General features: G+C 34.0%; 1 protein-coding gene across 4 annotated transcripts in view; it reads left to right on the top strand.

Moving 5' to 3' along the window:
* Nucleotides 1-13,406, top strand: part of LOC137616409 (broad-complex core protein isoforms 1/2/3/4/5-like) — a 454,908-nt gene that overhangs the window by 243,691 nt on the left and 197,811 nt on the right. The window contains exon 6 of one of the 4 annotated variants that reach the window (XM_068346137.1): nt 90-4,788. The exons of the other annotated variants lie outside the window; for them this stretch is intronic. Within the exon in view, the coding sequence (XP_068202238.1) occupies nt 90-577 (488 nt within the window). The 3' untranslated portion in view covers nt 578-4,788. Of the gene's footprint in view, nt 1-89; nt 4,789-13,406 lie in introns of those variants that run through there. 4 annotated transcript variants of the gene reach the window in all.

Raw genomic sequence — 13,406 nt, 5'->3', positions numbered from 1 at the left:
ATTTATTCTTAAGACTGTGGCGGGCACTATATAATTTTGGCCCTGATAGTGGGAATAAACTGAGTTGTGTTGTTTCTCATCTCTTTCAGACAGTCATGGGCCTCTTTCATCTCTGCACTCCTCCCCAGTGTCTCTGTTCTTCCCCCCGCGTACCTGGTCGCCTTCCACAGCTGGTCTACGTCCCCAGCTCTCCCTTCCCCCACTGGCCCCTCTCACATTTCCACAATCCTCTTCATCCCCTCACGGGTCCTCCGCAGCAGCAATGGCAGCTCAGTTGTCACCTATGCGACCCAGAACTTTACGGCCTTCGCATCGCCCAGCTCATTGTCCTGCTTGTGGTCGATACTTCACTTTTGGCCATAACATGAAAGCTCATCTCAAGCGGTGCCCCAAGAATGCCCAGCGATCACCTATGGTCACTTCTGTAACTTCAGTTATATCTGCTCCTGTTACAACAATATCAGTAAAACCAGAGTATGACACTAACCATACATCTCCGTCCGTGTCACCCTCCATTTTAGCAGAGAAACTTACTGCTACTGACAATGGAGAAGGGTTAAGGGCTGCATCAAACTAGCAGATGGGTTACGCGGCCTCTTTTGTATGAAGTGGATAGCAGTAATGCCATTTAAAGAGCTAACTCTTTCCAGCCTTAGACTTTTATCTTCTTTAAATTTATTTCTTGCAATGATTGTATTGGCCAAGCCACAAATTTATACTATTATGTACATGACTTCTAAGAAGTCTCCAGGCATTGGAATGGGTTAACTAATTTATTATATTTTTCTCTTTTAATATGGTTATTCTATGGCTGTATGAAGCTGTGTGAACTACCAGTGTATATGCAGCTGGGAAGTGTACAAGTGGTTGTGCCGCATTGCAGCTCGTGCCAGGTACCTTTGCTCATATGTGTGCCAACAAGATTATATGTGCTGGGTTCACTGAAATCCCAGTTGAACATCTCATGTTCCTATGATCCATGACAAGTGAAACCATCTTGCCTTTAGTGTGGCTGGTGTCAAATGGATGTTTTTTTTTTTCTTAACTTCAGACATTATTATTTTCCATGTATGCTGTGTGCAAAGCAAGGAATACAGTACTAAAATTATTAGCGACACCAGCTATGCTTATTTGGTTTGGATGGATGCAGATCTGCAGAATTATGCAGCTTTATTCAATCCATGACACGTTGGAGACAGTTCTTTAAGGGTTTATAGTACTTAAGGTGATTTTAGTTATAAGAGTGATTTAACTAACGAAGAATCTCCTTTAACATTGTGCCATATAACATGCTAAGTCACACTTAGTTTTAAGATGCCGCCAGCATAATTATTAATACTCGAGAATTGAATATGTTGGGAGAATTTGCTGGATTTGACTGTTTAGTAGTAGACTGCTTAGTTTGTTGTTTAGTCTGGTCTTAGTATGAGTAGACATAGTTGTCTGTAGTCTTTTGATTATTTTGACAATAAATTATTTCTATCCCAACACTCAGGAAAATGTAGCCTAGCAAATTTTCTCATCGTTCTAAGGCAAGTGCAGCTATTTGCAAGCTTCCAATTCTCAACCACAAGAGTAACCTCGATGGTCCACCTGTTGTTTTCCTTATTCTTTTTCAAGTCCTTGAATCTTTCTTATTAAAGATGTTATATTGTGAAGTAATATATTAAAAGTGTCCTTCATTCTTAAACACTAGTGCCTTCGTTATATATGGTGAAAAAAAAAGACACCTAATTTTACATCATTGTCAGTGTCCTGTCTAACTTTCTTGAATAATTCATTTATTTACTTTTATCTGGAATTAAGTTGGTTATACAATTGAATGTCCTTATTTCAAAAGAAAGTGGTCTTGACTATTATGGTTGTTTTTTTAACTACTTAGTGGAGATCAATTTATATTTTGTATGACAAATCACAACCAATTATACTCTCATAGTTCATACTGCCAGCACATCTTGTATTAAATCATCAATCTTTTGAATATAGTACTAAGCTTAGAATTATTCAATAAAATAACACGAAACACATTTGTGTACAGTATGTATGGTGGCTTAGTGAGAATTAGTGGTTTACGCAGAATAATAGATTTTTAAAATACAGTATAGCAGTTTGTTGAACTATTTGATGGTAAAAAAGGGTGATTTCTTGATTATTTTATGTCTAGTCTCGTAGCTTGGTCTTAGTTGTGCCTTATCTTAGCATAGCCACAATTGAAAATTAATTGTTTTCATGTTTTGCAGGATTGTGTTGAGGTTTTTATTGAAATCTTATGTTATCACTACTATTGGTGGGTATATATTGTAATTGGCATTGTGAAATGTTCAAGGACTTGAATAATGTATCTATATTTTTTTTTTTTTTTTGTATGCATACTTTATCTGTTGAAACTTTCTATGGGTAATGTGTTTGTATTCCTTTATGGCTTCAGGTAATTGGCCCACATATTATTGTTATTTATTATTACTGATCTGTGCCAGTACCTCAAGTTTTTCATTTGTGTATTGATGTAGGTAAGAAGGATCAGGAATTTTTCAAAATAAGACTTGCTAAGAATTAGGATGGATTAAATTCAGAGCAAAGTTATCTTTCAAGCTACAGTACGATAATTTGTATTTTGCGTACATTAATACAAAGAATTGAAATCATTAGTTGGATATATAAATATTTATAACTTCTGATATATTTGCTGATTGGTGTTCAATGTAAACAGATGCCTTCTTATTGTGCTTATACACAAGTGAACCCAATGTAATGACAACATGAAGGTTAGCTGAATTGTAAAAAGGTGAGCCATCGGGGTTATATTCTTTCGCTCATAACCCCATAACTATAGGGTAGAGGTGCTTTCTATGGTTCATATTAATGCAAGGTGCTGTGATCTGGGGATAGTCTGTGAATTAGGGCAGCTGTCAGTTGTATCTGATGATGATGTTAGGGAGGTTGTCACAAAATTGAAGTTGTTTCCCTCTTGTGTGAATACAGTATTCGAGTTCAAAATTCTTTATTGTTGGTTACATATCAGATCCAGCAGGTAAGTCTTTGAATTTCAGTTTTGTTATGTTTAAAATTTTTAATGCTTATATACAGTATTGAATTTGTGCATTGTTATCTTCGAATTATGATCCAGCACTGATTGTGTTGCAGTTTGCCAAAGAAAGTAAGGAAAATACAGGGTAGATTATGCGTTGAATGATGGATAGGACTGCTAACTCAGACGTGACTGTGATTATATGATAGAGAAGGATTTTATTGCCATAATGATTAGATTACCAAGGAAATTAAATGGCATCGCCAAGAGGGTGCAACTATGGTAGCTTGATGTTGACTTGCTGTCACATTCATACCTAAGGTTAGTATTGGTTGTCCAGGGTTGTGTTGTTTGTATGTCCATTTCCTTCCATGTATGTAAGTGCCAAAGTGCGAGTTGGAGATCGTCTGAAAAATTCAAGGTTCTCTTCCCTAAGCTGACAGAAATGTGTATTACATGTTAATGAAATACCAGTGTTACAATGTAAGCTGAACAGAGTAGTTTTTTGTAGTAGGCCTTTTCATGCAAAATTGACTATGCAACATTCAAAGAATTGCCAAAATGTTGGCACACAAAAGTTATATATGTGTAACACCAGCCATACTTTATATCATAATAATATATTTAGTATTTATTGCATGCATTGGGTTGTCTGTGCTCTCTATTAGTGGTCTTAAGAATGAAAGACTTTAGTATAATTGATTTACCCATATCAGACATGCTTGCTAGATGAACATTGAAGTATAGTGGTAATAATGTTGGCATATATCAGTTTTGCCGTTTCATTATTTGCATTTATTAAATTATCCGAGGTTTATTTTGAAATGAAATGGTTCCAAATCAGCTGCAAATGGAAGAGCACCTTTTGAGTGAAAGGTTGAATGTGTTCAATTTATTTAATATATTTCTCTACTCTTTTTCAGTTCAAATGTCACAGTTTTCTGCTTGTCTTTTTATAAAGTTTTATATATTATATATATATTTTTTTGCATTCAGTTGTTTGTTAAGAATTTATTTACATTGTTTAGTAGCATTAGCTTTTTTATTTTCAGGTTTGCTCTTAAGATATTATTTGCAAAAGATTTTCATTAATTTGAGTAAACCTCTACAAACATGGGAAAAATGTCACACTGTGTTTATTGGGTAGTTTACATGGGTAAATTTACTCCGTCAATTACTGAAGTTTCCAATAATTCTCTGAAGAAATTCCTCAAATTGATCTCTTGAGTAAAGAATTTCTTGGAAGTTAAAAAATTATGTTAATTAGAATTTTCATAACATTTTGAGTGAGGGGTTCTATGGAATCAAGTTTACCGGTATATCAATTACTGTATTGTAATTTCTGTACATTACAGTAATTTTTCACATGGAGACATTATTTGTATGATGAAATTCTTACTGGAGATAAGTGTGATACTTTTACAACATTACTTTTATTTAGCTACTTAATTTTTAGATATGTTGATTTTTGAAGTGAGAATGTTGAGTAATGCATGGTGTGAATAGAATTTGCAGTGCAGCTGTCCATATTGTACAAACCTCAAATTAGGTGTTTTTGTTTGTAGTCTGCATATGCAAACGTGACCCCAACATAAATACAGTGAACAGTAATTGCCACTCAGGAATAGTACAACTGTATTGTATAGACTCTGATTATGGTCACTTCGAAAATATGCCATTAAAGTAGTTGTTCTATATTTTCCTTTATTAATACTCAAGTAATTTATGCAGTACTGCCATGTTAAAACATTAAATCTTCATTGTAGTATTATTTTCTATTTTTTTTTTTCAGTCTTGAGTGACTCTTACTGTATTCTTGCTCCATGCAACTGACTGTTTCTATTTGTGTGGAGTTATGGAGGTGACATACTTCTGAGATGTGCTGAGGAACCTTTTAGTTTTATAATGACTTATTCAAGCGTGTTTTAAAAAAAAGAAGGATACCACATAAATAGAGGGAAAATGGAGAGTATTATGATGGGATAGTATCCCTACCCTTGTATTGCTGGGGATTTCAAAAGTACATGGAAAAGTTATATTTGAACTGACCCTATGCGTTCAGAAAGCCTAGATTTTCAGAACTCTTCCCCAACAAAATTTGACAAATATTGGAGAGTTTGTGCAACCTACTTAAAGTACAGAAGGCTAGCTTGTGTGTCTACAAATGCTAAATGATCATTAGTACGTAAAACAAGTTTGAAATTATGAAATTATATTTAAAAGATATACCAAATTATCAGCTGTTGGAAACTTTAAGTTGAGCAATTTTTTTCTTCCATTTATTGATTATTTGTTTCCAATAGTGAAGAGGAACATTACAATGTTTACACATAATCCCTTTATTATAAATTAGTTTCTACAAAGCACTGTAACACTAGTACAAATATAAAGTAATCTAGTAAAACATCATGGACACATTTCATGGCATTTTATTGCTACTTTTGCTGTTCCTATATGTGACTGATATCACTTCTACACTACTGTATATCATATTGTCAGTAATATTGTCCATGATGATTAGTAGACTTCCTCTTTTTGGAGGAAATCTGAGAGACTAAAGTGAAACTCTTGTAAAGTTCTTCCTTAGCCATCTAAGGCTCGTTTTATAATTTTGCTGAGTTTTCAGGGATGTTTTAGATCAGCCTGATATTCTTTTCCACTCAGCACAAATGCAAATGTTATTGAAAGCCTTTCAGAAAAGGCAAATCTCAATTTTCACTTCATGGAGCCCATCATTTTTTTAAGGTGCTGTAAATTTTTTAGATACAGTTGAAAATTGATACCGAAATAAAACTTTCACTATAAATATATTAGGAATGCTAGCTTTTCTGATTTTTTACAGTTTCTTATTTTTAACATCTCATGATCCTTTATTATGAACACGCCTATTTCATAATCATTTAGGTCAAATAATTCCAGGATTACCTGCTACCCTCTTGCTAAATTCTTTGAAAATCTGATGAAAAGTTACTAAAATAATCAAAGTAATGACAATACAAATTAATAAAAGCTTTGGTTATGCTGTATACTACTGTAGTAAAATGAGATGTCATTGTAACCATTTTATTTCTGCCTCCAGTATTACAAAGTTGTAACCAGTTATATATTTTGCATTTACATTACTGTATATGCACATCAGCTCTGTGTTTTATGATTATAAAAGGTATGCCTAATTACAAATGATTGTCAAGTATCCAACCTGAGGTGAAATTCTATATAACTGTTTTACATGTGAGGCATTTGATTTGTCTATACTGTACTTTGTGTAAGTGCTTAATTAATTTTCTCAATGTTTTATGTTAGTTAGGCTGTACCCATACAAGTGACATGTTGGAAACATTGTGGTAGATACAATATGATACATACGGATACAAATCTCCTGATATGTGTGGGGACATATTTGTTAACAATGACGGGAGACATGACGGCAATAAAAGTCAACTTGTTGAAACTGTCCACGTCTCAAAAAGTGGCTGACATGTCTTTGTGTAAGGATGCTTTGCTGACAACTGCATCATTTATTGTGTGTGGACATATGAAAACAAGACTACATAGAGTATGAGCAAGACCATCCTTATTATACTGCAAAAACAGCAAAGCATACCAAACTCAAATAAACATGTTGATAGAGGATGATACGTGTCTTCCAACACTCACAATAAAAGAAAGGAGTGTTCCAAAACTTCTTTAGGATCTTACGATCTGATTTTGTGTAAAGTATTTGCTGCAAATGACTGATTAAAATATAAGCAAGCGTGGCACAAAATATCGACAGTCAACACAGGCAAAAGATCTTGAGTCACAGAGATTTTTAACTTTGGGAGACTCCTACACTACCCGTGGAAATATGGTTATGATTTCCAAACAAGCAATCAGTCTGATTGTTAGTGGAAGGTCTTCACCTTGTTCACACCAGGATTTCCACCATGTCCCCCAACAAATTTGTACCAAGATGCCTACTACAATGTTCCTTAACGACTTAACAATTTGATATCCATCTGTGTTGGTCTTAATGTTCCCAACATGTTTTGTCACTGGTGTGAACACAGCCTTATACATGAAACTTTTAGCAACGAGAGTACTGTACAGCAATACGAGTACAAGATGACCTTTAAAAGATAAAAATGACAATATTATTAATGGTAGAACATGAATGGCATATCTATTTAATTAAAACTATGCCACAGTGTACAGAGACACAGGTACCTCAGAATTTCCTAGTGTCACAATAACATTAATGAAATGAGCAATTAAAAAAAATCAGAGATAATTGGTAAAACTAATATGGCTGAACCAAAACAAATCACTAGGTCCAGTTGGATACCATGAGATTAATTGAAGAAAAATAAGTAGTTGCTCCTCACTTCGATGACATTAATGTATATATATAAAATCCTTGTGACAAATAAAAGCAGTGAATGATTGGAACCAAGATATTTCATAAATATTCATAGAGTTCTAAAAATTTCCCATGGAATAACAGCCCCATCAACAATTAAACCTATTAATGCAGACAACATAATCAGACACTTAAATTTAAACACACATTCTAGGCAGCATTAAGAGGAAAATATTACTTTGTACTTTTACAAGTCTAGTATAAATAATAGATATCGAGGAGTAGATATTATCTAGATTTCCAGAAGGCATCTGATAAGGAGCCACATAAAAGATTAATGGTAAAATTAGGAGATCTGGGTATCACAAAGTCGGAGAGTGGATAGGAGACTGGCTAAGTAGTGGAAAACAGGCTTGATATCAATGTACATCCTTTTTATGACAAAAAGGAACTAGTGGAATGTCTCAGGGGAGAGTGTTGAATCCTTTGATGTCTGATATTGCATTTACATAATCTGAATTTACAGGCTTTAAACTATAATAAGTCTGTTTGTTAATGGCACGAACAAGGTTTGGTGCAGATAATGATACAGCAATAAGACAATTGCAAAAAACACCTTGATAAAATAAGTGAGTGGTTAGGAAAATGGAACATAACATTCCTACATTTACATAGCTTATATTAACAGGAGTACTCATTAGAACCTAGTCATTAAGAGAAAGAATAAGTAGTCATTATCACCATTAACTCGCTACATTCTAGTAATACAGTATACAGAGAGAAAAGAAACTACACAAAATTCTAAGATACACTAAACACCAATTTACTACTTGGAAAAGGGAGTGATACTAATCTTCCATAATTTACAAACTGGACTTCACTTGCATCATGCTGCCATTTCCTGTACACCATCCAGAATTGAATTAAGGAAAGAACAATTATTCTAATAATAGTTGGATACTGAAGGAGGCCAAAACATCTCTTTGTACCCTCAAGAAATGCATTGATGAAGAAGTTAGTTTTAGGAATGATTCAAGGTACTCCAAGGAAATAATAAAAGACCACAGTTATCTATTTACTGCATATAATGACCAAGTTAGATCCAAAGGATGGAAAATAGAACTAAAAAGGTTCAATGCCAGTCACTGATGGAACTCCTTTTTTAAAGAAACTACTAGTTTGAGATTATAATTTGTACCACCACTACTGATGAGTTGATCAAAAGAACTAGATGAAGTGATAAGCGTACTATAACAATGATAATGTACAATTGCAATTTGGTTGCAAAAGATTATAAATTGAAAAAAAGAACATCCAGAATGTAAAAGATTAGATATAAGTTCTTAATAATCAACCTATCAATCTCATTGACCTTTGTTTGCTTCAAATACAATCAATACTCTTTCCATAATAAAGAATATCAAACTAAGTATGTAAACATTATAAAACATTGTAAATGGGTAGGACTGTCAAAGATTAATGCAATGAACTTGGAAGAGGAAAAAAGATGCACTTCTGAATATCATCAGATGTGGAGTCGCCATGTCCTGATATTAGAGGTTTAGAAGAATCAGGGCATGCAAAGAAGGAAACATTACATTTAAGAATAATTGCCAGGAGGAATACACTTTAGAGAGTAAAAATGCCATGTTCCAGCCATATATCTTTTCATGCAGCATATCTTAAGTAGATGCAAAAATACCCATAGATTAGAGACGCTGCAATAATACTGCTGTTGCAAGGAAAGATCAGTTTTCTCTATTGTTAATGACATCTTACAATCAGAGACACCCAAGATACATCAAAATACTGAGTGTTTTAATAGTCTTCTCTTGAATCTCCTAATTCTTCTGCATACTCCTGACAAATTGTCATCAGCTCCTCATTAATCTGTAGCTCACTGACACTTAAAACATCTTTTGCGGTAGCCTGTTGGTAACATCCTTGCCTGGTGATCGCTAGACTGAGGTTCGAGTCCAGCTCAAACTTGTTGATTTCTTCGGTCGCTTTAATCTCACCATTGTTGTGAGCTAAGGATAGAGGGTTTGGGAGAGCCTATAGGTCTACCTGCTGAGTCATCAGCAACCATTACCTAGCCCTCCTTAGTCTTAGCTTTGGTGGAGTGGGTGCTTGTGTGCTGATCATATATATATATATATGGTTAGACTCTAGGACAATGTTACTGTCCCTTGCCTCTGCCATTCATGATTGGCATTTAAAACTTTCTGCTTCCTTGAATCTGACTGCATAATCTGACAATAACATTACAGATAGATGCCCTCTACTAAAGAGAAGCCTTGGAAATTGTGATCAGATCGAGTCCATATCTTCCTCCAATATATATTCGATTTTAACTGGTACAGGTAATTTAAAAAATCTGCAATGTAGACAATCATATCCTACACTGTCCCATTTGTGTTAACATCAACAAAATTGACCATCGTCCTAATTTTCTGCCATTGGTGTATGCTTTGAAGGTTGAACCACTAGTATTTGCATCGAGTTGAGATGATTCCTTGGTTCATAAATTGGATTAGAGAACCACACGACAGTGTTCTCACTCCAGTGCTCTCTGGCTTTGGAATGGTTGGAAACATTATCTACAAGGAGGGTGAATTATGTAGGAATTTATTGTTTGATTCATTACTCAAGGGCTGGTGAAATAATTGCTCATGTAGCTGAGTTTAAGGATTGTCATCTACCATGCCGTCTAGTTGCAATTCTAAATTATACAGTTTTCCTTAGTAAACCACTTTAATAACAATGGATTCTCTTGAATAATAATTTGGAATAGGTATTACATTGACATCACTTCAGAGCTATGGAAATCAAGGCAAGAGATACTCGGTTATTGGCATCATTGATTCCTATGGAAATCTACTTTCTGAACAACTGTATTGTTTGACATCATCTTCAAAAATTGCATTTCGTCTATATTCTAGACTACAAAATGTATTGCAAGTTAATTTACTCAGAATTCTGGGAACACTGGTATCCTTATTGGCTATTGTTGAAACTTCACGACAGTACATGTATTCTCATGAAAGATTACAGTACTTGTAATATGTTGGTGTGGCTGCTGATGTTTTTATCGTAAGAAAAAATAGGTTCCAGTAAGATTGTATCATCAGAGCTATTATCTACCTCTTTTTGCTGCTCCTTATGCAAATTCAATAACTTTTCGGTCATCAGCTGCTCGCTATGTTTGTCCAGAAGATCACTGATGTTATCCCTGTCTACCTTCAACCCCATTGTCTTGTCCAGAGACAAAATTTTGTAATCAACTACCTTCTCCTGCATGTGTTCAAACCCTTTAGAATAATTTTCTGCAATGCTTTCAAGCTAGTTTGATATAGGCAGAATTGAAGTTACTCTTGGTGACCACTTTCCGGGCTTTATCAATTATTTTGAGGAAGATGATAATATGTAAAGATGTGTAAAAGTTCTTTCTAATAATCTTGGATGATGAGAGGTGTCCTTTATGTGACTTTGAAACTTCCTGGAACATTGCCTTTGTTTACAGTTTTTTTTTTTTTTTTTCAATAAGAGATCAGCTGCTGATTCATTGGTGTTAAGGGGCATAAACTTGTACTCGTCCATTCTATTCTTCTATGGCTGGAGGATGGGCAGGAACATTATCCATAAGCAGCAAGGCATGGAAAGGGAGGTTCTGGTCTAAAAGGTGCATTTTGACCTCGGGGCCATAAACCTCATTGACCCATTCCACATACAAAATGTTGGTCACCCAAGCTCCGTGGTTTGACCTCCAAATGAAATTCACCTTCTGCTTCGGGATTTTGCCCAAGGGCCTATGACTAGAAGTAGCCTTTAGCAGTAATGACGTTCCTTTTGGGCATATTCCAAAAAAAACTGGTCTCATTACAGTTGATCACTTGCTGTGGCATATAAGATCCGGAATCCACAAACCTTTAAAATTCGGAAATCAATTTCTCTGCTGCCTTCACATTGAAGCTCGTAGCCTCACCATGACACAGAACACTATGGTTGCCTGTTTTCTCTTGATGTTTTTGAACTAGCAATGTCTAGCTTTGAATGTTTCTTTTTCTTTGTCTGGTCATGTATCTGGCTTCTCTTTAATAAGTTTAGCAAACAAAAATTTTGTTATTGGTTACAGTATCTCCAGCTTAGTGCTTCTCATTAATCAATGTGAGAAGCAAGTTCTTGACATTGTCTATAACATATGGCTGTTGTTTCGTCAATGTCGAGACCCATTTTGTAACATCTATTGCTTTGATTTCTTTTTCTACACATACATACATACATATACAAATATACAGTATATATATATATATATATATATATATATATATATATATATTATATATTTATATGTGTATGTATATGTATATATATATATATATATATATATATATATATATATATATATATATATATATATATATATATATATATATATGCTGGATTTATGTTTCACTATTAAAAGTCAAAGTTGTCTAGATTTGAAATATTACAATAATTTTCATTTCAAGCAGACTACTGTCATTAGTAATGAAAGATTTAAATATTGTTATTCTTTTTTTTTCAAATTCAAATGTCAATATAATTAAAGAGTATTAAAAAAGCACCTCAGCATATTTTTGAAGTCTGTTATTTTCATAAGTGTGTAGAACTACCTTCAAACCTGTGCCTGTAAAACTTTGTAGTTTAGTTGTCAGTAGCCTACAATGGCAGAGTATGTGATCAACATCTTAGTTGAGGAGTAGACCATCTCTGATGTTATGTTGATTTGCATCTAGAAGTGTCAATGATTCAAGTCAGCATGTCTTATCACTTTGATTATTTAGGTTTTATAGAGGTATAATATAGATAATGACTAGCATTACTGCACATCATACATACCCATATCAAGTAGGCCTGTCAATTGATAGGAAATCAGTTTTGCATTAATGAAGATTATTGTGCCAATTGCACTTTCAACCCAGGTTTATCCCCTCACGGTACAATTTGTTGTGTGCCAATTTGTTTTGCTAGTCATCTGTGAAATGAAGACGAATTATCTGTGAAACAGTTAGAGCCTTATATCTAATGCAACATAAAATGTTGTTTCTATATTTGTTTTAAATGTATAGAATACATTTATACTAAGACAACACTTGTGAATATTTTGTTACCAGTAGGTAGGTTTTTACAGAGATTTTCCAGGCTAAGGAGAGACTTGAAAAGTTGAACAGTTGACTGGAATTAGGTGAGGCACTCAAAGTACAGCTGGTAATAATAAACATATTTATTATAATTGTTGCATAGCCTAGTGAAATTGTAACAAAAAGTTTTTCACCCAGCATTGTACATTTTTCTTTTACTGCTTTTTTCACATCTAAACCAGAACAGTCACAATGTTATAAAATTTTGAATAAAAATAACCAAAGTGACAACACCTGAAAAGCAATTTGAATAACCAATACCTGAATTTTATCTGAATCTTAGGTTGGTTGAATATTTCTTTTTCTCCTGATGCAACAAACACCAATTAGTTTTGCATGGTTGATGAGCCCCTTTAGGTGTATTCTTGATATAAGAGCCAGTTATACATCATAACATATAAAGTGGCTGAATCTCATACCTTTTTATTTCATTTAGAGGTGATATACAAAGACCATAATCTCTGTTCTAGTCTTATGTCCTTATCAGCCAATGTAGTGATGACTTCACAGCTATAGGTGATGCATTATCTTTTTGCAGTACCATACACTTTAGAATTGTACTGTATATCTAAACCTTTCTATTAGGTTGGTGATATCAGTATTCTTTCTTAAGACATTCAGGGGGAAATAATATGTCTTAATAGAGAATCATCTTTGCAAATGGGATAGTTTAGGGTTTTAGCCCAAAATTGGTACTTTCATATCAGATTCTAAAGAATCTTTTCTTACATAAATTGGCAAATAAAATTTCAAAAATTAAATAATGGGTCACATTTGCATTCGCGGGGGGGTTGTTTGAGCTAAATATTGTCAAAATAAATAAAACTTACAATATTGCCCTTTTTTTGTAAATCAC

Source organism: Palaemon carinicauda, chromosome 22, assembly GCF_036898095.1.
Source record: "Palaemon carinicauda isolate YSFRI2023 chromosome 22, ASM3689809v2, whole genome shotgun sequence".
In the NCBI taxonomy this organism is placed as follows: Eukaryota; Metazoa; Arthropoda; class Malacostraca; order Decapoda; family Palaemonidae; genus Palaemon; species Palaemon carinicauda.
The sequence above is the reverse complement of the archived record's forward strand: the minus strand, read 5'-3'. Positions and strand labels throughout refer to the sequence as shown.